At 43.9% G+C, this 27,146-nt stretch overlaps 1 protein-coding gene across 4 annotated transcripts in view; it reads right to left on the bottom strand.

The window, feature by feature from the left end:
- Positions 1-27,146, bottom strand: part of IFT122 (intraflagellar transport 122) — a 75,197-nt gene that overhangs the window by 14,004 nt on the left and 34,047 nt on the right. For all 4 annotated transcript variants that reach the window (XM_027863831.1, XM_027863830.1, XM_027863829.1 and 1 more), the window contains 6 exons: positions 24,466-24,630; positions 21,447-21,644; positions 17,556-17,696; positions 14,127-14,180; positions 11,059-11,220; positions 841-1,007 (listed from right to left, as the gene is read on the bottom strand). In XM_027863831.1, coding sequence (XP_027719632.1) covers positions 841-1,007; positions 11,059-11,220; positions 14,127-14,180; positions 17,556-17,696; positions 21,447-21,644; positions 24,466-24,630 — 887 coding nt within the window. The remainder of the gene's footprint in view (positions 1-840; positions 1,008-11,058; positions 11,221-14,126; positions 14,181-17,555; positions 17,697-21,446; positions 21,645-24,465; positions 24,631-27,146) is intronic.

Below are 27,146 nucleotides of genomic sequence, written 5' to 3'. Positions count from 1 at the left end.
AGGAAGGAAGGAAGGAAGGAAGGAAGGAAGGAAGGAAGGAAGGAAGGAAGGAAGGAAGGAAGGAAGGAAGGAAGGGAGGGAGGGAGGCAGCTGTCTCTGGAGATGCCTCCTGTAAGAGTCCTGCCTTAAGGTTATGTGAGTAGGCACTTAGGAGAGGAGTAACACCTAAAAATAGCTCTTTCCAGCAGAAAGGACACATTAAGACAGAAATATGACAGAGGCAGCCCCTCCGTTCAATGAAACATCCACAAAGTGGTACTTTTTAAGATCTGGACAAATAAAAAATATGTTTAAAGCCTCGGTACTTGAGAATATCACTTGATAAGAGAGAGGGCACCCTAAATCCACATGGCTCTTACAAACATTTAGAGCACTACCTTCCTGGTGATAAAAACAGATCTTAACACATAAAACCTGCATCTCAGCCTGTAGCTTTTTTGTTAGAAACTGCTACAGGTCAGGGGAAAAAATGCAGAAGGCCAGGTGGCCGTCAAGGCGGGGACCGAGCTCAACAGGAGACACATTTGTTCTAGCTCTACTTCACCACACTTGCCCAGCCAGGGCCGCTGGTAACCTTTAATACCACCAGCTCTGTGCCCAAGGCCATGGCTCCAGGTCTGCCATCTCCCCATTCATCCCACTCTGTCTTCAGTTGCCCTTCAGGGGTAGCTGCTGCTTACACACAGCTCTGAGTCTTGGAATTCACTTTCCCAGGATACATGAGGAAGATGGGGATCTGATACTCTTTGAAGAAATACCCATTTTCCCCCTGTCTGGTCAGAACCTAAGGAGTTGACACAAGATGGCATACACTCCCAAAGCCTGAAAGTGGAAACTTACATGTCCACCCAGCCACGATCGCCACTAATCTCTATGGCCTTGATATGTTCTCCTGCCGAGAGGTACATCTCCACTGCCGCTTTGGGTTCGTTGATATTTCTGGCCCAGTCGGCCTGCTTGGTGATCAGCATCTTGGTTTCTTTGGGGTCTCCAGAGCCAAGGAAATCCTAAGGAAGCAAAGCAAACACAACAACACTGCAGTGCTTCCTGCCGCCACATTACGTCAGGCTGCTAAAATCTGAAAAAGGGAGGGATCACTCAGGCATTAAAGGCCTGAGTACAAACCACACTGGCCAAAAAACCATGCTGCATGAGCAAGCTGCAGGGGTGTGGGCTGAAATAAAGGAGCGAGGGAGGATGGAGGGGGAAAACTGGTCCACAGGTACCTGGGGCCCAAACAGGCCCACGTGACAAAGGCCTTTCCTTCCCCTGTCTGATAAGCATTTATCCTGTTTTTAAGACACCGATAGAGCACTACACCTAAGTCCCATGAAATGAATGGTCAACAGGTCACTACATAATAATAGATCACAATTACTGGGCAACACATATTACATATCTATTACCTCACTGGATCCTCACAACCACCCAGTGGGTTAGGCAGAGCATACGCACATGAAAATATATCATTTCTCCAAAACATAAAGTCAAAGCACACTGAAAATTCACTTGAATTATTAACTTTTGTGTGGCTTCCAAGGGAAACTATGTAGATTATAAAGAAATAGAAGAGATCTAGAGGTAGCAAGATAAAAAAAAACAAAACTGTTCTGGATATATGGCTGGAAGATCTCAGCTAGGACTCAAGCTCTGCTACCCACTGTTGTGGCGACCTCAGGCAATCACTTAACCACTCCTGGCCTCAATTTCCTTATCAATAAAATGGGAATTATAACACTAGTCCTATATGCCTCTAGGGGTGTTGTGAGGAAAGCGTTTTGTATAGTGTTTTAAAAATGGGAGTGGTTGTGGTTATTATTATTAATAATATAATAACGTGAAAAATGGTCACCATTTAATGATGGGACTGTTGCCTAGGGTCCCACAAGGAGCACTCTACCCTTGCGTACATACACATTACGCTTTTTAGGGAATGTGAAGATGAGCTGATTTTACAACCTCCAAAGTGGAAGAGGAGGTGAGTGGGAGGGAATGGTCTTTCAGCGGGCTCTTGCTGTACCACCAGTTATCTGTTAATGACTGGCTGAGGATAATATAGACCGGCTCAATTCCCAAGCAAAATCTACATTCTCTACACAAAGCAGTAACAATTGATTATCTGGTCAATTAAACGAGACTAAAACAGTATGGCACAAGAGCCTGCATTTCCTTCTGAGTTCTCCTAATGCCTGCTCAATGGACTCAGTCACCATAACGGAAGAGAGAGGTGGCATAAATCTGAGTCCTGAACTAGTCTGAGCACACTGTCTTGGACCACGCTTCTGAGGAATACTTCGGCAGAAGAAACGAGGTCTTCACAGAGGTGGCCAACTACAGTTCTGCTCTCCAATCTGGGAAGATCTGACTTGTATTCATCAGAATCCTAAACTGTTTGCTCAGGGCTTAATATACTGAGTTTCCAAGGGACACTTGGTTCAATGGACCTAATTCACACTTTATCTAGGGGTTAAGGTGAAGACTTTGTCTTACAGTAGACAGAAAGAGGCTGTGTTGAATGATGAATGAGACTAAACAGTGTTTTTCATTCTTAGTGATTTTGATAAGTACACACTACATAAGACTTAAAAGCATTATTATCCTCTTTATCACCAAATAAACATGTCAGTTATCCAGAAAGCATACAATTAATTTCTATGTAGGAATGTAATTTTAAAATTCTGAAAAACAGATTTAATCTTGAGAAGCAAATTTGTGAATAAACAAAAATATGCAATGTTAATAAGCTATGTATTCCACATTCCCCCAAAAACATAACGTGTATGTACACATTTTCTCAAATGCAAACTGTGATACAGGAAAGGAGCCGAATGAGAAACAATCCACTTTGAATTCTGGTCAAAAAACTTAAAAACAAAAAAGAGCCCCCAAGAATTCACATTTATAGGTAGATGTGCCATATGGAATATGAATAAGCCATATTTTCTAGGTGAAGTATTATGGGTAGACAGAGGAAAGGAAAATATAAAGATAAATGAATCTGACACAGCAGAAGAAGTTAAGGCACGGTCAGGAGAAACAGAAACACAGAATCTGAACGTGTGGACGGCGCTAGTTCTATAGCAGCTGACACAACAGAACTTCAGGCATGTTCATGTTAAGAAGGTGTTTGATACATCCCCCAAAGTACCTTGTTCCTTAAAAACCCCAATTCTCTCATCAGGTTTCCGGCTTTGTCCCATGTAAAAAGAAAAATGGTAACCTAGCATCTTCCACTTACAATGAGAAGGACTTGGTCCACGTCCCCCGCTTTGCCAATGAGGAGGACAGCTTTAATTACAGTCACACAGCCGGTCAGTGACAGGGCCAGGACTAAGACCAGGTTTTCCTATGCTTTTCCAAAGCTCCCTGACTCTGCTCTAACGCTCCCAGGTTTCCTGTTCACGAGTTTCATCTTAACTAAACTGGTTCCGGTCATTTACACCTTTGTGTGAATTAGTTTTGTCAGCTTCTTCTGGATAACATGTTTTGAGAGATAAAAGTGGCGCTGAGTACCTGAAGAAGATATTTTTTTCCCACACAAAGGAATCCACAATGGGACAGGAACCATTAGAGGCTTTGGTTTATGGCTTGTGAATATTCAGAAAGGAAAATATGAGCAGATCAAACAGCTGACTTAAGTTCATCAAGAACAAGTCACATAACCCCAGCTGATCAATTGTCAAAGGATATGAACAGGCAGTTTTCAGAAGAAAAAATCAAAGCTATCTACAGTCATACAAAAAATGCTCTAGATCACGAGTGACTGGAGAAATGAAAACTAAAACAACTATAGGGTCCTATCTCACACCAAATGCTAGAGGGGATAAGGGAAAATAGGGACACTAATGCACTTCTGCTGGAGTTGTGAACTCATCTAACCATTCTGGAGAACAATTTGGAGCTAAGCCCAAAGAGCGATAAAACTGCATGCCCTTTGACCCAGCAACACCACTACTTAGTCTGTATCCCAAAGAGATCAAAGGAAAAGGAAAAGGACCTATATATACAAAAATATTTATAGCAGCTCTTTTTGTGGTGGCAAAGTACTGGAAATCGAGGGGATTTCCATCAGTGGGGGAATGGCTGAACAAGTTGTGGTATATGATAATGATGGAATATTGTGCTATAAGAAATGATGAGGGGGATGGTTTCAGAAAAACGTGGCAAGACGTATTTGAACTGATGCAAAGTGAAGCGAGATGAAGTAGGAGATGATTGTGCATAGTAACAGCAATGTTGTAATGAAGATCAAGTGTGAAAGACTACTCTGATCAATACAATGATCCAAGACAATTCTAAAGGACTCATGATGAAAATTATTTACCTCCAGAAAAAGAACTGATGAACTCCGAATGCAAACTGAAGTATAATTTTCTCACTTTTTGGGGCTATTCTTTGCAATATGGCTAATATGGAAATACATTTTGTGTGATTTCACATGTATAACTGATACCATATTGCTTGCCTTCTCAGTGGGTATGGGAGGGGGTGGAAAGGAGAGAAAGAATTTGGAACTCAAAATTTAAAAAGAAAAGAATGTTATAAATAAATTAATTAATAATAAAGTTTTTGAGGAGTTTAAAAAAAAAAGAAAGAAAACTACCAGGGTTCAAAACATGAATTTGATTGATGGGTAGACTTTTGTGACTTCAAGTGCTATCTTTCCTGAATCTGTGGAATTTAAATGAATCAATATTGTTTATTCTAGAATATAGACAGAAGTCAGACATATTTATACACATATTTAAATATATACATATTTATATATAGCAATATTAATAAATAGTAAGTTTTACTCCCTTCTGAGAATCTGTGTATTAGAAATATATTTTCCCTTACTCTACTGAATCAGAGTTAGCATTTCAAATTTAAAATCCCAATTTTTTAATGTCCTAAGTATTTTTATACAGCCTTTGAATTCTCACTTGAGATATAATCCAAAATCGCTTTCTTGGAACTCACCAGATAATTGACATGCACACAGTAAATGTTAATTTTCCTTTGCTTTCTACCAAGATCTCTCTTTTTTTTTCCCCTTAACTTCAAAGATAAACTATCACAGAGCATGGAGCATCAGAGATATGACTCTTGCATCCCATACTCCCTTGTTAACTAACCTTGACCAAATTAGCAAATACCCTAGACTGGAATTGTCATCCCTCTCAGGCAATTTTTGTGCTCAAATATCCCAAAGCGTCTAGTTGAGGTAACAGATAACACTTTGATTCTCCCAGATACTAGTCTGGTACCCCTCCAAGAGGTGGAGCATCTCTAATACCCATCAGATGTAGGCCTTTTCCTATGTAAAAAACATAAATTTTAGAAGCCACTTTTGGAGCTGTCATACTACATAAATATGGCATACTATCACCTCATCAACCTAATTTGGACACAGATTTGGAAACCTATAGCATCTCATTCATATCTCTTATCAACAATAAAGAAATGCCATTAGTAAATCTCTTTTGGGCAAAAAACAAAAAATAAGTAACACCAAACTCATCTTGTTTCCTTTTCTAAGGTTACTGGACTCGTAGGCGAGGAGTGTGCCAGAAAACACAGTATGCCTGAATTTTAACACAACATTTTTGATAGTCTTTCATGACAACTGGATGGTCAGGGGTACTGGAGATTGGTTACACCAGTGGATTCCAAGACTGACAAATAAAATCAACCTGAGAGAGGTCTTCAGCGCAGTGCTCTAAGTCTCTGTCCCCATTTTATGTAATATTCTCATGGATGACTTGGAACAAGGCACAGGTGGTCTGCTTATCACACATTCTGATTACAGAGAGCTCAGAGAAGGTGAATAGCTAAAATGTTGGAGGAAAGAAACAGGATCCCACAATTTCTCAATAAGCCAGAGAGTTTACTGATTCTACTAAGACAGAATTTAACAAGAATATGTGTAAAGCCCTACCCTTAGGTTTAAAAAGTCACCTACATAAGTACAAGGTTGGATCAATACAAGTTTATATAAAAAAGTGTGCACTAAACTACAGTTTTCATGGGAGAATCTGAGCTGAAGAAAAAGTAATTTGGAAGGCGAAGGGGATTTGGAAGACTTTGAAATTGTGAAGAACAGAAATTGGATGGGGAGAGGAATTCTGGGAGCACCTGAGAAGTTGCGGGAGAAAAGGAAGAAGGCCTCAAGCTGAAGGAGAAGGATCTGAGGAGCATTTAAGGAAAACAGAAGGGCCGAAAAGGATGTGGTGGAGATGCATTAATCAGATGAAGGACTGGAGAAGACGAAGGCGGCTGGGAAGACAAAAGAACACAGACGTGTTGTTAAGACATAGTAAGATGGGCAGCTAGATGGCCCAGTGGATAGAGCACCGGCCCTGGAGTCAGGAGGACCTGAGTTCAAATCCGGCCTCAGACACAAAACACTCACTAGCTGTGTGACTCTGGGCAAGTCACTTAACCTCAATTGCCTCACCAAAAAGAAAAAGACATAGTAAGACAAGGAAAAGAAACCTGGGTATGGTTGCAATTTCAAGTACAATCCTCTTTGTTCTATAATGGAAATGCTCAATTTATTTGGTATTTGTTTAGAATTAAAACAGAGGCAGGAGGAGACAGAGACAGAGAAAGACAGAGAGACACAGGAGAAGAGAGAGACAGAGAGACAGAGCCCAAACAGGAAACAGGTGAGGAGAGGAGAAAGGAGACAGGGTTGAAGAATGAGGGCAGAGTCAGAGAAACTCGACAACTTTAAAAAAAAGAAAAATGCAGAGGGATGTTGATTATCCAAGCATTTGTTGAGACTCTCTCTCTGCCAAAAGCCCAGTCGCTAATATTCTCCTGACTTCTTAATGATAATATCAGTCCAGTAAAGGAAGGGGGACCAGGCGGGGGAAATTCAATAGCGATCCTGATTCTTACTAACAAGGAGAAACTGGTTTCTAGGGCAGAAATGATGGGAACTTTGAGGAGAAATGACCAGTGCATCTTAGAATTTATGACAAATAGTAAGAGGAAGGCTGGGTCCAGTCTGACATGCACCCTAGAACTGCGACGTACAGATTTCAACGAGTTCAGAAGAAAGATAAGTAAGACCCTATGGCCTAAAATGCTATAGAAGGAAGTCAGTCGAGGAAGGACAGGAAACTCTCAGAGAGGAAATGCTGAAAATGCAAAACAAACAAACCCCCCTCTCCCCCCCACCCCCCCCATTCTGATTAGGAGGAATCAATCACACAATAAATCAACAAGCATTCATTAAGCACTACAGTGTGCCAAGCACTATGCTATGAACTGGAGATATAAAGACAGGAGGGAAGTTGTCTAAAGAGAGTGAAGTAAAGAAAAAGGAAGAGACTCATCGGCCAGCTTCGTTTTTTAAAAGGAGGAGGATGAAAACAACAGTACCATCCTCTATCACAGGGAGGGCCAGTCGCAGGGATGCTCAGCACAAGTCCATCAACAACAAACATTCAATCAAGGCCTTCTTCAGGAATGAAACCAGCCCTGCCCTACAGGAGTTTACATACTGTCTGTTCGGGGAGATAACATGAGACTAAATAAGTTTGTACAAAGTGAATACGTGGTAAATGGGCACTAGCAGCTGAGGAGATCAGGAAAACTTCATGCTCAAGGTGGTTCCTGAGCAGGTCTGAAGAGGTGGATGTGAGGAGGGAATGCGTTCAGGCAAAGGCAGCGCAGTGGCTGACAGAATTACTAGGGAGAGCACGTCCCTGTTCAGCCGGTCTGTACAGTGTGTGAGGGACAGTGCAGAGGCCCAGAGATGGGGAATGCCAGGTGTGAACAGCAGCACCATGGCCTGTTGAACTGAAAAGGGAGCAGAGCGTGAGAAGAAAGGAAAGGCGGCTGAAGGCACATGCTGAAGAGCCACACAAGCCAAATAAAGGAGTTGGCATCTGATCCCAGAGGCAGGAAGGAGCCACTGGGGTTTACCGGGTAGGGACAGTGACTTGGTCAGAGCTGCACTTGAGGAAAACCACTTTGGCAACTGTGAGTTGGTGGGAAGAGGGGAGAGTTAAGGCAGGGAAACTGAGGCCAATAAAGAAAGTTGAGGACAACCTAAGATAAGCCCTTAAGCCCTCCATTGGGGAAAGGGTGAGTAGCAAAGAGAAGACAGACCAGCACTCAGGGATGGTGGCACAATGACAATAGTCATCAGAGGACAGGTGGAGCTGCTCAATGTTTATTTTGTTTCTGGGTCTTTTTGCTAAGGAGAATGATTTAATAACATGCCAAAATGGACAAAATAAAATATGGAGATAAGAGAGCACCTCACTGCCAGTGGCGAGCTCATTACCAGGCCCACATGAAGCACATCATCAGAACGAGGAGGTGTGATGGCTGAGTCAAAGTCAGGGAATGAAGAAGGATGGTGGAGAAAAGGGAAAGAATCGCTGAACTGGAGGATGGCAAATGTGGTCTTCATTTTCAAAAAGGGAAGAGAATACACTCTATAAACTCTAAGTTAACGGATTTGACTCAGATTCCTGGAAAATTTCTCCAACACATTAAAGGGATGAATCTCTACAAACAGAAGTGATCACCAAGAGCCAACATAATTTAATCAAGGACAGGTCATGCCAGAGTGACCTCATTTTTCTTTTGGACTGGGTTACTAAATGGATAATTAAGGCAACAGCACAGAGTTTACCTAGAATTCAGCAAAGCATCTGACAAATTCTCTCATGTTATTCTTGTGGACAAGATGACATGATATGGTGTGGATGAAGGTATAATTAAGGAGATTCAAAACCAGCTGAACCTAAGTGAACTAATTAAAGTTCAGTATCAAGCTGAAAGGTCTCCAGTGGAACACCCTAGGGACCTGTGCCTGGCTGTGTGCTGTTTAACATTTTTATCAATGACTTGGAAAAAGGCACATCAAATTTTCAGATGACAAGAAGCCAGAAGGCATAGCTAACACACTACATGATATAGCCAAGATTCAAAAAGATTATGATGGGCTAGAACACTGGGTCAAATCTAATAAGAAATTTAATAGACATAAATATAAAAACTTACACTTCAGTTTTTAAATTGCTCTCACAAATACAGGAGGCATAACTAGGCAGCTGTTCAACTGAAAAAGATCTGAGGGTTTTAATGGACTGTAAGCTCAGTATGAGTCAATGCTACGATACAGCAGACAAGAAAGCTAATGTAATCCTAGGCTGCACCAAGAAAGGCTTAATTTCCAGGGCTAAGGAAATGACAGTTCCACTGTCCTTCCCTGACTAGGCCATATCTGCAGTATTATATTCAATTCTGCACATCACAACTTGGGAAGGACATCGCTAAGCTAAAGGAGGACAACTGGAATGGTGGAAGCCACCCTCAGGAGGAGTCAATAATGTGACCCAGCAGCCAAAAGGTTGATACAGGCTTGGAATTAAACAAAAGCAGAGCATGCAGAATAAGGGGGGGTGATGTTCCCACTGGACTCCGCGTTGGTTCAACAAATCTGTTTAATTCTGGACACCGCATTTAAGAAAAGACACTAACAATCTGGACCACATGCAGACGAGGGTGAGGAGACTAAAGACCCCACCACAGGAAGATCAGTTGGGGATGTTTAGCCTGGAGAAGAGAAGACTTAGGGGAGACATGATGGATGTCTGTAGTGGAATCACGTGAAGGGCTGTCATGCAGAAGCGGGATTCAACTTGTTTTATTTGGCCCTGGATGGTAGAATTAAGACCAAAGGGTGGAATTTGCAGAAAAGCAGATTTTTGGCCCAATATATGGAAAAATATCTTAACAATTAGAGTTGTCTAAAAGTGGAACAGGCTGCCTCAGGAGGTTGTGAGTTTTCCATCACTAGTGCTCATTCTACAAAGGCTGGATGACCACCTGTTGGCGATGGGGTAGAGAGGAGTCTCCTGCTCAGGAATGGGTCAAACCTTGAGGATTCTGAAGGTATTTCTAACTGACTTTCTATGATCACAGCAAGGTATGAAAAAACATGAAGTTCTCGAACCCTTAAGCAGGAGACAATAACAAGGCTGGGGGAAAGAGGAAGGGTCTAGGGAAAAGGGATGACAGGCACTGAAGAAAACTTCACCTACTTCACAATGTGTCTAGGATTAACCTTGATGATAATGAAAAACAACTATTAGACCTATTATCTATATTCAAGGTACAATAACAGACACCCTAGAATTCCCAAATGCCATTGACTCTTGCCATAGGAATGTAACTGGTGTGATCTGAGGGATTCTATGAAGTAACCAGGGAGAAAAAAAAAAAGTGGGGAGGGAGGTCTGCAAGAACAGGAAATCAAAAAGCGGGAATAATTTCCACCTTAAATTTGTGAGCTAGATAATTACTATTAATAACAACTAATTGGTGGTCACATACGGTTCATTTAACAATCTTTTGGACACCCCCTTTGACATTCTAGGTAAAGGTAGATTACACCCATTCACAGAGCAGTCAATGTTATTCAATGTGCTGAAGGGTAATTCCAGCCCTGGGTTATACACTAAACTGCAATTTGCCATCCTTCTGAATGACTCTGTATTCCTTAATTGGACCCAATTTTCACCGAAGCGACTAAGAGGTGGCCGGACTCAGATTTTAGCAAAGGGACCTTTTGAATCCAACGCTGCTGGAGTATTAAATGGAATGGGACGTTTGCAAGCCCCTCCAAATACAAGAGACGGTCCTGGCTGCACAGTCCACCCATAACCATCTCCAGGACTGAATTAGGTACAGCTGTAAAGTGAGGAGCCTCATCTCATCACGTGCCCTGAGGAATCCATCTCAACCCATAATCACCCTTGGAACTGGGCAGAAACTCATCTGTGTTTTCAACACAGACCTCCACAACTCAATACAGAAAACGTCCTTGGGGATCTCCCCAGTACCTGACTGCCAAGAGACACCCCAATTGACATCCTGCAGGGGCCTGACATCAGTCCTAACGACTGGGCGTGCGTCTTTTAGTAGTGCTCTCTGAGTCTGTCGATCAGAGTTCTAGGACCTTTGGGAATCCGTCTGCCCCCAGCGCTCTTACACTACTGATTTCTTGTTGCCTGCTGCATCAGGCCTGGGCCTGGCCCCGGCGAGGATTACCTTTGCATATTCAAACATGCGTAGGTCAGTGTACATATCCAAAGCCAGATTCTCGTGTCCACTGCGTTTGTACAGTTTAGCAGCCTCATGGAACTTTCCTTGGTAGGCAAAAACATCTGCTAGAAACAGTTCATTGTTGGTCTCTCCACGCTTCTTCCTCTCCTGGAAAAATTAGCAGCACAGGAAATGGGTTCTGCAGCCCAGGCAGGAAGCAGGCTTTACAAAGGTTAGACAGAGCTATTTCAAGGCACCCTCCCAAGCTTTCCCTTGGGAACCCAGAGGGGACAATGGTGCATTCCCGTCTCTTTCCCAGATTTCTGGAAGGAATGCCTGACAACAAAGGCAAGTTAACATCCAAAGAGGACAATCAGATCGTGGAGGTGCAAATGTCTGACACGTGGGCTGCGTAAATTCATGACGATGGCTCTCCTGTGTCTTCTTTCAAGGAGAGGCCTCCAAATGTGTAAAGGCTCTGTGTGAGGCCCTGACAAACACCCATAAACACGACACAGGTCTGGCTAACTCAGCAGAGGCGTGCAGGGGAGGGAGGGGCTCAGAGAGGAGTGAAGAGAGGTAATGATGGAAGTAACCACAGAGGGAAAAGATATCAGAAGATCAGAAAGTCGCAAAATTTTAGAGAGCTGAGAGACTCTCTCATCTGACCCCTTCATCTGGCAGAGAGGGTTAGTGACTAGCCCCAGGTGATCTAGGTAGGAAGGAGAAGAGATGGGATTTAAACCAAGCTCCCCTAACTCCAAACCCAGGACTCCGCCCACAACAGCCCAGGTTCAGAACGAGTTCCTCCCGACGCTGAGGTTCTGTGGCTGTCAGACTCTCTAGAATCAGGGGTGGAGAACCTGTGGCCTCACGGCCACATGTGGCCTTCTAGGTCCTCGAGTACAGCCTTCTGACTGAGTTCAAGTTTTACAGAACAGATCCTTTTATGAAGGGGATTTGTTCTGTGAGGTTTGGATTCAGTCAAAGGGCTAAAGGACCTGGAGAACCACCTCTAATTCTAGATCCTCCGATTCTCTGATTGGACAGCAGGTTGGCTGTTTCACAGCAGGGACCCGGGGAGGGAATGAGATTAGAAGGCCTATTACATTCATATTCCGATAAATCTCCAACCACACGCACAAAAGGAAACAAGTAAAGGAATTTTTAACCATGAAGACACAAAGCACATTTTCGTTAAAAACCTCTTTGCCTGTGATGCTTTTGTTATCAAGTATTCCCACCAGAAACCACGGAGAGACATATATCACATACTTTCTCTTCCTGTGTTAGAGAATATTCAGTGCTATGTAGCCAAAGTATTTATAAAACTGGGTATTTCAATAGCTTCTTTTGCACGTTTTCTCTTAACTGTATCATAGCCTTTCACTTTGTGTGATGAGGAACTCCCTACTTCATAAGCCAGTCCACTCCATGTTTGGAATCCCACTGCAGAGAAGTTTCTTCCAATATATGGAAATCTGCCTCTGTATAACTTCTATCTGGGTAACTTCATCTTATCCCCTGATGAAACAGTGAGTCTAATCAATCCTTCTTCTACATAACAGCCCACATACTTTGAGGACAAGGATCATGTCCCATCCTCCCATCTCCCCCAGTTATCTTCTCCAAGGTAAACATCCCCAGTTCCTTAAACTGTTCTCCATGAGATTCCTCATCCCCTTGTCTCGGGACACATTCCATTTCATCACTGTCACTTGTACAGTGTGGCACCCCGAGATGAACAGTCTTGCAGATGTGGGCTGAACACTTCAGAGTTCAGTGGGCCTTTTCGGGCTACTCCTATTAATGCAGTCTAAGACCGCTCTAGCATTTTTGGCAGCCAAACCACACTGCTGATCACACTGATCTGGCACTCAACTAAAACTCGATCTCTTTCCCATGACCTGTTGTTAATCCAGGTCTCCCACATCCTACATCTGTGCAGCCTTTTTTTCCTTAAGGGTAGGAGTCTACATTCATCTCTATTCAATGTCATTTTGTTAGCTTTGGGCCATTGTTTTGGTCTTATCAAGATCTCTGGGTGTTTCAATCCTGTCACCCAATGCATTCGCTATCTCTCCCTGCTCTGTGTTCCCCACAGATTGTAGAAGCATGTCTTTCGTGGCTTCATCCAAGCCATTGACAAAAACGTGAAATAGGACAGGGCTGTGAGGGAGGCCACTAACGGACATCGATCCATTAATCAATGCTCTTTGCCTAAGAGTATTATTTGGTGCCTACGTCAGTGAGCTGGGTTAGGCAGAGCACGGTGTTAATGAGGCCAAGGTTACAGGCTCAATCTTTACACGGGCCAGTTATTTTTGCACAGAGGAAGAAGTATTCCACACTCACAAACTGCAACCTTGAATCCTGAAAGCTATCTGGTATAATGCATGTCACTGGTGGGAAGAAACTGAGCACACCGTATGGATGGACAAATGCGAATCTGTCACTAGTAGAAAAACAATTCTGCATGCACGTTCTCCTGATGGATGGGTAGGAAGTTGCATTTTTTATGGAAGGCCCAGTGAACATTTCCTTTGTTTTTCTACAGCTTGTCACCATTTAGAAATTCAAATGTATGATACACTCACATATACTTATAGAAAATTTTTTTCAGAATAGAATACACATTTGTAGCTCATCCATTCAACAAATGGCAAGTGCTTAAAGTGTGCAACACAGTTGGCTGGCACTGGGAGAGATATTAAGATACATAAGGCAGGCTCCCTGAGCTCCAGGAGTCCCTTCTTACATAATGCTGTTGACCCCATGGCCCATGAGTTTAAATGCTTTGTTTGCATGGTATCATCCAGAGAATTGAGGGGCGGGGGAAGTGGACTGGGGATGGAACTTAGGTTTGGGGATTCCTGGAGTCATCCACTCATGAAACCACTTGATTATTTTACCACACCAGGTTCTGATGACACACAGATGCATAAAGCAGAAATAGGAGCCAAGCCATGCTGCTCAGAATTCTCCTGTCTGCTAAAAGAGCTGCCTCCACATAACTCACTAAGAGCCAGAAGGGTCTTTCTTGAGAAGAAGGGGTACTTCAGCTAGTCTTTTACCTCAATGCTGTTGATCAGTTCTAAATACCGCAGATCTTGTACTCTGGTAAATGCCTAAAAGAAGGGAGGGGAAAAAAAAAAGAAAAGAAACAAAGTCAGTTGCTTGTGCATTCCAAATGTCTGTAACTGGTTTGTGGTAGAAAGTCGGGTTTTAGAAAGGCAACAAGGAAGAAAGAGCAGGTAATGATTAATCATTGAGTTTTCATGTAAGCTATACCTCCTGGAGAGACAAGCCTTTATCCCTGGGATTATCCCATAAAAGAAACAGAGAAAGAGATCTGGATAGATCAGTCCCTTTGGGATTAGAAGAAACAAAATTAGAATCCTGCATTCTGTGATTCTATTTACTAGGGAGTAACCCTTTCCAATGGGGAAAAAACATACTGCCTCGTTGAGGTTTGTAAAGAGAGGTGGCTTGCATCAGAGTAGAGGTGAGCAAAATGTAACTGAGTGATAAAAGACAGCAAGTACATCTTGGAGACTCAGAGTAAAACCAGGAGATGGATGTCTTTACCTGACAACTCAGCAAACATTGTGCAATGGGGGCAAACACATTATCGAGCACAGAGGGAGAGAGGCAGAAAGTCAGAAAAGATAAAGATGGTTTCTAGCAAATGGAGAAAAATGTTATCACTCAAACTCCCCAAGAGACAGAGCCTTGCACAGACCATAATGGTTCAGCTCCTGCCTGAGACCTGTAATAAAGCAGGTCACTTTAACCCACGGACTTCTGAAGGCACTTCTCAGCCTGCAAAATTTCACAGCCCATTCTACCGGCAGAAACATCGAGAACCTCTCATGTCATTCTTTTTCTAATTCAGCAGGGTTTCTCTAAAATCCCTCATTTGGATTTGGATGGCACAAACTAAGGACAATAAAAACCCCTAGGATTTGAAATGGTTCGCAAGAACAGTGACGATCTGTGGCTTCTATTCACCTGCAGGAGGCTGCTAGTTTGAGCACAAAACAGAGCTGGGAGTCTAGAAGGCCAGCGTTTGAGTCTTGCTTCACACCTTTGCTAGCTTTGTAACCCTAGACAAGTCACTTAAATTCTCTCAGCCTCAGTTTGTATAAAATAAAGAGGACAATGTCTATCTCAGAAGGCTGTTAACAGGATCAAAAGACAGATCTTGTACAAAGTGCTTTGCAAACCTTAAAGCACTATAAAAATGCCATTATTATCATTACCATCATCACTGTTGTTGTCATCATTGTTATTATGTCTTCCACTCTAAAATGCCCAAAGAAGGCCTGAAGAAATCATCCCTGGAGCTGACAGGGAAGGCTCCCCTCTATGTTCCATCTTACGTACTACATAAGCTCTCCTCAGAGCTCGGGACCTGACCTGATGCTCGGCAGAGGAGAAGCTGGGGCTGGCTCTACTACTGACCCGTGGGACATCCAGAGGGACTTCCTACTTGTTATCACTCAGTAACATTCTGCTTACGCCTACTGCCTCTGGCCTCAGTTTCCTAAGCTGCAAACTTAGCAACTGCCTGGATCTCAGGGTTTTAAGTGGGAAGACACCTTCCATAATTCTATCCCAGTGTTTACCATCCCAGGTACAGAGGCAGGGGCATGGAGACCCTGAACAAAGTCCATGAGGAGGCAGGACCTTTCAGAAAGCAGCTCTTCTCTGACATCTAGTGGACAATACAGCCATCACCAGAGGGCTTCTGGGCCACCCCACCCCCCACCACCATTTCTAGTTTCAACAATTCAAGCTCATGAACATTTATCAAGTACCTACCATGTGTAAGGCATCGTAGGCACTTTGATATCCTTGCACTAACCCCTAAATACACCATCTTCACTCTGTGAGGCTGAACAAGGAAGGTCTACAGGGCTCTGGGACAAAGTGATCAAGTTTTATAATCTACAGACAAGTTACTAGCTTAATAAAAACCACTCTAAATCCAGGGTTTACAGGGCGGTGATAAAAGGGAAACTATGTTCCTGGTTTTGGGGGAAGTCCTTCCACTGACTCCACAGCTGCTGAATTGGGACAAACCATAGTGAGAACTCTTTATCTGGGTATTTACCCTTCCATCATGGCCTGTACTGAAGGGCAAATGTGCCCAGGAAGGAGACAGTTTATGTGAGTCTTCACACAAGTCCCTGTTTGGCTGGAAAAGGGAGAAATGCAAATCAATCTGGAAGGGTAAGCTGGAGTCTGATGGTGAAAAGTTTTGAATGCTAAGAAGAGAACACTGTATTTGGCCCTAGAGGCAAAAGGGAGCCATGGGAGCTTCTGGAGCACGGAGCTAATGTGGTCAGAACGATGCTTTAGGAACCTTATTTGGTCCTTGTGCAGAAGATGGATCAGACAGGGGAGACCACTGAGGAGGTTGTTAAGAGTTCATCTGAGAGAGGTGACAAGGGCCTGAACAAGGTCAGCAGCTCTGTGAGTGGAGAGAAGATGGAGGCATGAGCTACTGTGGAGGCAGACATGATAAGGCCTGTCACCTGAGCACATATGGCAGGACTGAGGGGCAGTGAAGGGCTGAGGATGACTCCAAGGTCACCAACCTGAGTAGCCAGAAGAATTCTGGCACCTCAAGAGAAACAAGGAATTCACGAGAGGCAGGTCTGGGGGCAAAGACGGGTTCTGCTTGGGACCTCCTGAGTTGGAGATGCCCACAGGACCCCCAGTTTGACTGTGACACAGGACTAGAGCTCAGCAGAGAGACTAGGGCTGGATACAGAGATTGGGAATCATCTGCAGAGACATAATTGGGAGCTAATGAGGTCATCGAGTGAAAGAGAACACGAAGAGAAGAGGCCCCAGGACAGAGCCTTGGAGAATGCACATAGTTATAGGAGGGGATATGAATGATGAACCAGAAAGGAGGCCAAGGAGCAATCTGACCAGTAGAAAGGGAACCAAGAGAGACCAGTACCATGAAAACCCAAGGGAAGAGAAGAGTGTCTGGGAGGTGAAGGTGGTCACTAGTGTCAAGTCCTCCTGGACAGTCATGAAGGATGAGCACTGAGAAAAGGCCATCGGATTTGGCAACTGAGAGATCACTGGCCACGGTGGAGAGAAAGGTGCTCATCCGGGATGGGTCAGAAGCCAGACTACCAGAGGTGGAGAAGTGAGAGGAGAGGAAGTGAAGACAACAAACTTGGACAGCTTTTTTCTAAAAAAGCTATTTCTTAATATTTCCTAAGCAAGCAAACAACAAAGTGATTCAAACGCATGAATTATACTTCTGCTGCTCTGAAGCTAAGCAGGGAGCAAGGACATTTTTCTTGTGCAAGCTAAGGACACAACAGTCTCTGCATCCACATTTAGTACCATGTGAAGAAAGCTGGCCTCATTTCATAAGGGTTCCATTGAAAACCCATCAAATACCACGTGGATTTAATGCTGTAAATGGTCCAGCAGGCAGCAGATCGAGACCTCTGACATTCTGTTAAATACTTTACCTTCTTAGCTGTTTCAAATTCCAGCCCTTCTAAAGCCTCCATGGCCAGCTCTCTCCAGTCTGCATCCGTCACACCTAAGCAAGCAATCTGGTAGGCTTCTTTGTACATTTTTCTGTCCAGGTACTGGTACATTGGGGCAGACTGCAGGTTTTCATTGAGGACAATTGTCAAAAGGGAAAGAAAAAGGCTGTTTTCAGAATTAAGACAAGAGTAACATTTACAAGACTGTCTTTCTTCACAGGAGTTCAATCATTTAATTACAAATAATAGCCATAACAGAAGTAATGCATGTGTTTACATTTTGCCTCCTCAAGAATTCAAAGCATTTTTATATGTATATTTAATTTTTCTAAGCTCCTTGAGGGCAAGAACTATCTTTTTCTTATCTGCATCCCCGGAGCTAACACAGTGCCTGGCACATAGCAGGCACTTATTAAATGCTTATTGAAATATTTCTCATCATCCTCGTAAAGGTGGTGTGAGTCTCATTTTGCAGAAAGGGAAAACAGGCCCCAAAATGTTAAATGACTTAGCAAAGGTCACACAGACAATGGTATGGACAGGATACAAATCCAGACTCCCGACCTGGAGGTCCTATGCCGTCCTCTGCATCTCTGATGCCTTAATAACAGCTTTAGGAGGCAAGAGGCACATCCAAGGAAGTGCACCCCTCTTTTGCAGGAAGAGCAGAAAGCACAGCCAAGCTGAGTGCCTTATCCCGGGTTACGGAGCCAAGTCAGAAATGGAAATGGGGATCCATACTGCCTGACTTGTACTGCAGCTCAACAGGGATGTGACGGGTCCTCATGCCTCTGTCATGCTGGCCGGCCTCTGCTTGACATGTGGAGTAGAAATCTGATGGCCTTGTCTGAGTCCTCATGCTCTCTGTGCCCCCGGGAGCACCTGGCATCTCTGGCCAGGCCCTCCCTTAATGAGATTCTCACCTCAGAGAATCAGACTCATAGAGCTGGAGGGACCTCGGAAACAAGGGATGCAGGCCAAGCCTCCCTGCAACACGGATGCCCTTATGACATTCGGCAAGCAGTCATTCTGCACTCCCATGGTGTTCGACTCTCCAAGCTCTCTGACCACTAGGTTTTCTTTGGCTGGCCCTTCTCCCTTCTCCCACTTCCTAATCTACTAACTTCTTAAGGTTTAATCTTCAGTCTTGGGAAAACTCAGAGCTTTTACCTCTTCATAGACAACTCTAAAGTTTCTCTCTGCAGCCCTGACATCTCCCCCAGGAGTTCCACATCTCCAAACATCTTACTGAGCGTTTCCACTTGTAAGTCCTGCCATCAAGTCAAACTACATACTTCTAAAACGGAGCTCCCCATTTTGTCTCCAGCCTGGCCCTCATTTCTGTCATTGAAGCCAACCTTATTTCGAGGGATCTAAGCTCAAAACTGCAGGTATTTTTGATCCCCGGTCTCTTTCACTTACCTATTTAATTAGTAAAAGCCCTAGTGATTCTTCTACCCTAAAGCTAATTGGATGACTGATTGATCTTATCTCCAATCTTACTTTCATCCTTCAACATTCAGGCCCCTATTCCTTCACGCCTGTATTTCTTCAATCACCTACTAACTCGCCTCCCTGGCTCCAGTTCTCTCACTCCACATCCATCCAGTCACCCGCTGCTGCATTGGTCTCAGAGCGCCATGTTGAGCAGGCCAGTATCCTGCTCAAAGCCTCTGGGAGCTCACAGAGCCCCTGGGCTTCAGAGGGGAGAGAGCTCAAGGACGATTCCCGCCCAAGCCACATGTGAACGCGTCACCCCTAAAGCTTCCTTGACAAACACTCCTTCAGGCCCCCACTACGAGGAGCCCACTCCTCCCCCAGAGAGAGCTGCAATGGGGAGGAATGGGGAGGAAGCCTCTCCTCACACGAGGCCTGAATGGGTCCTTAGCCATCTATGTCTGCTCCTCATCCTGCCCTCAGGGGCCAAAGAGCACAAGCAGAATGACTCTTTCACAAGACCCTTCAGATACTGGAAGACAATTAACAAGACTCCAGAGGTTCTCCTCTCTTCTCCAAGCCAGCCCGCCCAGCTCTTTTAACCCATCCTCATATATCACAAACTCAAAGCCTGGCACAAGAGACAGTCAGCAGAGTGTTGGATGTGGAGGCAGGGAGACCCAAATTAAAATCCTGCTTCAGACACTTTAACCTCTCTTTGCCTCAGTTTCCTCATCTGTGAAATGGGAGTAACAAAAGCACTTATTTTGCAGGGTTGTTGTGAGGATCAAATAAACTAACTTAAAAAGTGCTTTGCAAACCTTAAAGCACCAGTTAATGCTAGCTTTTATCTGTTATTATTATTATTATTATTATTATAACTGTCTCCCCCCGCCTCCTGCCTATGAAAGAAATCCAGACCAAACTCCTCCACCTGGCACACCACCCCCTCCTATCAAACCTCATTTTTCATGACTCTCTGATTTGAGTCAGTCCCATATCTCACCATTACTGGAATAGGCCATACTCATCCTGTCTCCACCTGAAATGCCCTCCTACTCGATCTTATTCTCATCCCTCCCAAAGCCCTCAGAGACCTCGCGTGTGAGCTCCTGGAGTGCTTGCGTCTCATAATACCCAACTGTTCTGCTCGCCCATGTCTCAGCTCTCCAATTAGTCCCCGGTGTCTGAAGCTGCATCTCATCCTTCTTGTGTCCCTACTCCCAGCACAAGGCTGGTATGAGAACGCACTCGTATGCTCACTCAGCACTCCATATGAACGATAAACAGCCAGGATGGTCTGGGGTTCCAGTTAGGACAATTTTTAAAATAAAATAAATATCCCCTGAACTACATGACGGACTCTCTGACTCACCACCCTGAGAGCCCTCCTCCTTCATCAAACACACTCCAGGTCTGCTGATCCACCCAGCTGCCCTAACAAACTAACTATTGCCCAAGAGGATGCACATTTCAAGAGGAAACCAGAAACCACCCGAGTGATTCTGAGGCTTTCACCCTCCTCTCCGGCCACCCCACAGGCTGGCTGGAGGCGAGGCAGGGGATAAAGGGCCTTTGTCTTGAGGTTTCTCTCCCCAGGCCCCAGTGGTTGTGCTGCGTCAGCCAAGCTGGCTGTGGCGCCTGGGGCAGTGACCCTGTGGAGGGCTTCAGCACAGAGAGAAAACCCGACCCTCCACTCAGCTCCTCCCTGCAGGCCAAAAGGACGGAGCAAGAGGGTCTTCCTTCTCGAACTATTCGGTTTCTGTCACTTCTCATCTGCTCCCTGCCCTCATGCCACACATCAGAACCTCCAGAAATACAGTTCAACAGGATTAGATTTGAAAATTCTACTTTTCATTGGAAGTTGCCTTCTCCCCAAGATGTTCTTTTTCCAACCTCTTCCCTATCACCCCAACTTCTCCTTTCACTTCTCTGCCCCTCTCTACAAGGGGCAGTTAAGTGGCACAGTGGATAGGACGCTGGGCCTGGAGTAAGGAAGACCTGAGATAAAATCCTGCCTCAGACACTGACTAGCTGGGCAAGTCACTTCACCCCTGTTTGCCTCAGTTTCCTCAACTGTAAAATGGAGATGATAATAACAGCATTTACCTCTCAGGTGGTTAAGAAGATCAAATGACATATTATTTGAAAAGCACTTAGCACAGTGCCTGGAACACAGGCGCTATATAAATGCTTATTCTCTCATTTCTCTACTCACCATCCCCACCTCCAAAATAAAAAACCCAGCCGTGGGGTCTGTTTTATCGGGTTTATAGTTGCTGGTGACCATCCCCCTCCCACAATCTTAAAATTGCCTTAAAATTATTTTGTCCACACATTGACAGCTACATGTTGTCTCCTCTAACAGAAGGTAAGCTTGCAGAGGGCAGGACCAGCACAGCATCTGGCACATGGCGCTGACTGATACGTTACCTGGGGCACTTCCACGGCCGACATGGAAAAGACATGGAGGCAGAAGATCTTGGAGCCATTGTAGCCCACGACGAAGCCCTGGAGCTTCTGCTGGTGCACGGGGAAGTTGCTGGCTTTGATGTTGAGGTAGCCGCCTCCAGAGAAGCAGAGCATGTCCTCACACTGAGTGTTCCAGGCCACACTGTTAGCATTCGGCTCCTACGAGACACAGGACAATGATCGCGAAATCACATCCACACTAAGCGCTTTTCCCTAGAGAGAATGTGGCCTGCTCATTTCTCAAATATATAGGGAACTAAGCCAAATTTGTAAAAAATAAGAGCCATTCCCTAACTGATCAATGGTCAAGTGATATGAACAGGCAGTTTTCAGAAGAAGTAATCAAAGCTATCTATAGTCATATAAAAAAATGCTCTAAATCACTATTGATTAGAGAAATACACATTAAAACAACTGAGGTACTACCTCACATCTAGCAGAAATGACAAATGCTGGAGGGGATGAAGAAAAAAAGGGACACTAACGCACTGTTGGTGGAGTTGTGAATTGGTCCAACCATTCTGGAGAACGCAAGGCTATAAAACTGTACATACCCTTTGACCCAGCATTATCTCTACTAGGTCTGTATACCAAAGAGAGCAAAGAAAAAGGAAAAGGACCAATGTGTATAAAATATTTATAGCAGCTCTTTCTATGGTAGCAAAGAATCAGAAATTAAGGAGACACCCATCAACTGGGAAATGGCTGAACAAGTTATTGTATATGATTGTGATGGAGTACTATTGTGCTTTGAGAAATGATGAAGAGTTAATGATGATGATGATGATGAATTTTCAGAAAAATATGCCAAGACTTAAACGAACTGATGCAAAGTGAAGTGAGCAGAACCAGGAGAACACTGTACACAGCAATAGCAATATTAGGTGATGATCAACTGTGAAAGACTTAGCTACTCTAATCAAGACAATGACCAAAGACAATTCCAAAGGACTCCTGATAAAAAATTCTATCCACCTCCAGAGAGGGAACTAATGAATCTGAGTGCAAACTAAATTACAATTTTCTCTCTTTATTTTTCTTGCTTTTTGCTACATGGCTAATATGAAAATATGTTTTGCATGATTCACGTGTATAATTGATATCATATTGCTTGCCTTCTCAATGGGTGAGAGAGGGGCTGGAGGGAAAGAGAGAATTTGGAACTCCAAAAAAATTTTTCCTCAATACTATTTTTTTCCAACTACACGTAAAGATAGTTTTCAACATTCATTTTTGTAAAATTCTGAGTTCCAAATTTTTCTCCTTTTCTCCCTTTCCTCTCCACTCCCCAAGATAGCAAGCAATCTGATATCGTACATGTACAATCATATTAAATACATTTCCACATTAGTCATCTTGTGAAAGAAGAATCAGAACAAAAGGGAGAAACCACCAGAAAGAAAAAAACAACAACAAAAAGAGAAAATAATATGCCTCGATCTGCATTCAGACTCTATAGTTCTTTCTCTGGATGTATATAGCATTTTCCACCATGAGTCTTATGGAATTGTCTTGGATCATTGTATTGCTGAGAAGAGCTATGTCTATCATAGTTAATAATCGAACAATGTGGCTGCTACTGTGTACAATGTTCTCCTGGTTCTGTTCACTTCACTCACCATCAGTCCATATAAGTCTTTCCAAGTTTTTCTGAAGTTGGCCTGCTCATCATTTCTTACAGCACAACAGTATTTCATTACATTCATATACCACAATGTGTTCAGCCATTGCCCAATTAATGGGCATCCTCTCGATTTCCAATTCTTTGCCACCACAAAAAGAGCTGCTATAAATATTTTTGTACATGTGGGTCCTTTTCCATTTTTTATAATCTCTTTGGGATACAGGCCTAGTAATGGTATTGCTGGATCAAAGGGTATGCACATTTTTATAGCCCTTTGGGCATAGTTCCAAATTGCTCTCCAGAATGGTTGGATCAGTGGAACTCAAAACTTTAAAAAAAGAATGTTAAAAATAAATTTTTAATAAGAAAAAAAAGTTTGATAGGAAAAAAAAAGCATATGGCCTTTGTCAACATCACATCTTTCATTTCCAAATGGATATACAATTTTTAAAAATTGTCCTGCATACACAGTTGATACACTATAAAAACAGAATTAGCAAGGGATTTTTTTTTTTCAAAATTTCCTGCTTGGTTCTTGAGCCTTATGGAGACCAAAAAAAGAAATCAAAACAGTAGTCAGAGGATCTTTTATACCCAAAGGCAAGTTCTAAGATTTTACCTGATCTTTCTACCACTCCCCTGCCCCCTGACCTAGGGAATCCCTATGGGACATACAATTTCCCAAGCTGCTTGCATTCCTCAGATAAGGACTGGGGGCAGGAGTGAGGGTGAGGAAAGTAGATTGAGTACAGGGAGTAAAAGTGGGAGTGGGGGGTGGGGAGGACACTGGAATTCGGATCTACCCCTAGCTTAGAAGAAAGTCAGTGGGATAAAAGAGTTACAGCAACAGGAAGCAGCTTCTGGATTAGGAGGTCTGTTACCTATCTCCGCCCCACTACCACTATCAGCAGAATTCTGGAAAACTCCAGGGGCACAAGAAAGGACTTGTGACAGAGCAATCACCATCCTTCCTCCGCAATTTGGAAACAGGAGCACAGTCAAGTGGGAATGATCCCAGCTCTCCATGTCCCCTGCTTCACGCAAACCGGCCCTCGCTATCTGCAGAGTGAGAAAAATTGGGCAGTAGTGCTCCTAGGGGGAGGAGAGGGAAGCTGGTGAATACCTGGCCAGCCTGTCCCTCACCTCCCCTGGCACACTAATCTGCCTCCACAACAGAATCAGATGCTATGCAAACAAAGCCTGTCCCTAAGGAGTTCAATCATTTGACTGGGATTATCTTGAATACTCTCACAACATCCCTGTGAAATAAAGAAAAGAAGATTGAAAGGCCTTCAGTTCTCCGTCTGGTCGTCACTTGGACTTTGGCTGGCCCAGTGACTTGTTCCAATTTCCTACCTGAAAAAGCAGTTCTTTGGTATGAATATCATACACCAGGCAAGTGTCGTTTTCATCCACCACAGCTAACTTGTTACGGGATGCACTCATATCCAGGCACCGCACGGCTGTGGCCTGCTTGAGCAGGACGATGGCAAACAGATTGTCGACAAAAATCTTTAGGATCTGGAAAGGTTTCAATAACAAGTGTTAGTCATTGCCTTCAATGAAGCCCTAACCACAGGGAACGTCTGATAAGCTCGCTGGCACAGAGGAAATTGGCTCCTGTTATTTCGCAAGGAGCTCCAGGCACAAGGACACCTTTACCATACATAGGGAAGATACTGTATATTAACAAGGTAAAATTGGGGTTCACGGCAAAATTGTCACCCTAATGCCTCAGAATAAATGTTTTCTGTCCTGGCTGGCTAAACGCTCCATCCCATGGGGATTCTAGTCAGAAACTAACATGTGATGATGTGAATCTATTTCTCCAGTCAAAAGTGATCCTTCCCTGCTCAAAGCAGGCCCCCCCTTTAGTAGGAACCCAGTACATGTTTGTGAACTGAATGGAATTGATCCCTTTTCATGCGGAAAATCACGACAAATGATTTCTTCTGACACGGAAAGGTTCAAGTCCCCAATGACTTCCGACATGGGTTTTGGTAACTACTCACGATAAGGTTGATGTTTCTAACCTCAGAACAGATTTGGGCAGCCTCATCTATGAGACCATCTGCTTGTCTCTAATAAACACAAGCTACTCTGCCAGGGAGGCCACAACTGAGCTTTCAAGTTCTCAGACACCCCACTCAGAACATCTATATTTTGAGCAAATTTGTGCAAGATTCTCACAACACCAAGAGATTCAGCATGCAGAATACAAAGATGAGACTCAAAGGCTAACTGCCTTCAGAGAGCTTAAGATTTGGTTGTGCACGTATATTTATATATGAACATGTACGCATGCACTATTCAAGGTCATTTGGAAGGGAGGGCGCTAGGAGAGATTTCATGTTGAAAGCAGCACGTGACTTGAGTCTTAAAGAAAATGAGAGATGACAAGACGCACAGATGAGGAGGGAGGAGAGTCCATGCCTCAGGGATGTCCAGTGCAAAGGTGACAGTGCTGAGTGTGAGCAGCAGGGAGCCGGCCAGTCTGGCTGCACCGTCAAGCGTGGGAAGGGGAGGAAGGGGTAAGGGTGGGCAGGGAGATTAGGGCCAGGGCTTTAAAAGGCAGACAGGGGAGTTTATATGTGATCCTGGAGGCACCAAGGAGCACTGGCATTTACTGAGAAGGGAAGTGATGTGCTCAAAACTGCACTTCAGCAGCTCCGGTGAGGACGGACTGCAGCGGGGAGAGACTTGAGACAGAGATCAAGTAGAAGATTTCTGCAATAGTCCAGGGGACAGGCAATAAGGCCCAAACTAGGGGGATGGCTACATGACGGCAGAGAAGGACACTGATTCGAGAGAGAACTGGGAAACAGAAATGATAAGACATGGTGACTGATTAGATATATGTGGCGAGAGGAGTCTAGAATAACCCCAGGGTTGTGACCATGAGTGACTAGGAGGAGGGGAGAGAAGGGAGGGAATAAGCATTTATATAAAGCCTACTATGTGCCAGGCACTGTGACAAGTGCTTTTTACAAATATCTCATTCAATCCTCACAACAATCCTATGAGAGCTGCTGTTATTATCTCCTTTTGACAGCTGAAGAAACAGAGGCAAACAAAGGTTAAGTGACTTACCCAGGATCACACAGATAATAAGTATCTGAGGTTGGATTTAGAGTCAGGTCTAACAGGAGCCTTTCTGACTCCAAGCCCACAGTTGTATCCACTGTACCACCAACCGCCATCAGGATGGTGCTACCCTCGACAGAAACAGGGAAGGTTGGAAGAGGAGTGGATTTGGGGGGTCAGGGAAGATAATGAGCTCTATTTTGGACATTATGGGTTTGAGATGCTTCCAGGACTGTAAGTATAACCTTCACATATATAGCTTTGCAAGTCGTCTACATAGAGATGACAATTAAACTATGGGAGCCAGTGAGACCAATAAGTGACAGAGTACAGATAAAAATAATAATATTATTATTAGTACTATTATAACAGCTTACATTTACATAATATGATGTGCCAGGCACTATGCTAAGTACTTTACAATTATTATCTCATTTGATCCCCACAAAAAAAACTGCAAGGCAGGTGCTGTTTACAGAACAGGAAACTGAGGCAAAGGGGGTGAGGTGACTTGCCCCCTGTCACATAGCTAGTAAGGGTCTGAGGGCAGATGTGACTTCAGGTCTTCCTGACCCTAGGTCCAGAATGCTACCCACTGCACCACCTGTCATGTAAAAAGAGAAGAAGGTCCAGGACAGAGCCGTCCAGGGGTACAGCCACAGCTGGAGGAGCAATTTGCAGGATGAAGTAGCGTGTATACAAACTTTTTTTTTACAAAGGAGAAACTAATATTGACTAACTCCCAAATTCTAACGACTATATTCCAGGCCTGAGTCCTGCTTAGTTCCTCATCTGATCATAGCTTCTCAATGAAGTAATTCTGAATCAGAAAATTCAATCACCTATGTCATTTTTCTTTTACGGGGATTATAATCATTCTATTGGCTCAACCCATTTGCAGATAACAAAGCTGGAGGGACAGCTAACATGCTGGACAAAAGAGTCGGGATCTG

Source organism: Vombatus ursinus, unplaced genomic scaffold (assembly GCF_900497805.2).
Source record: "Vombatus ursinus unplaced genomic scaffold, bare-nosed wombat genome assembly UNPS02014773.1, whole genome shotgun sequence".
NCBI classification, from domain to species: domain Eukaryota; kingdom Metazoa; phylum Chordata; class Mammalia; order Diprotodontia; family Vombatidae; genus Vombatus; species Vombatus ursinus.
Note: the sequence above shows the minus strand (reverse complement) of the source record. Positions and strands in the feature narration are given on the sequence as shown.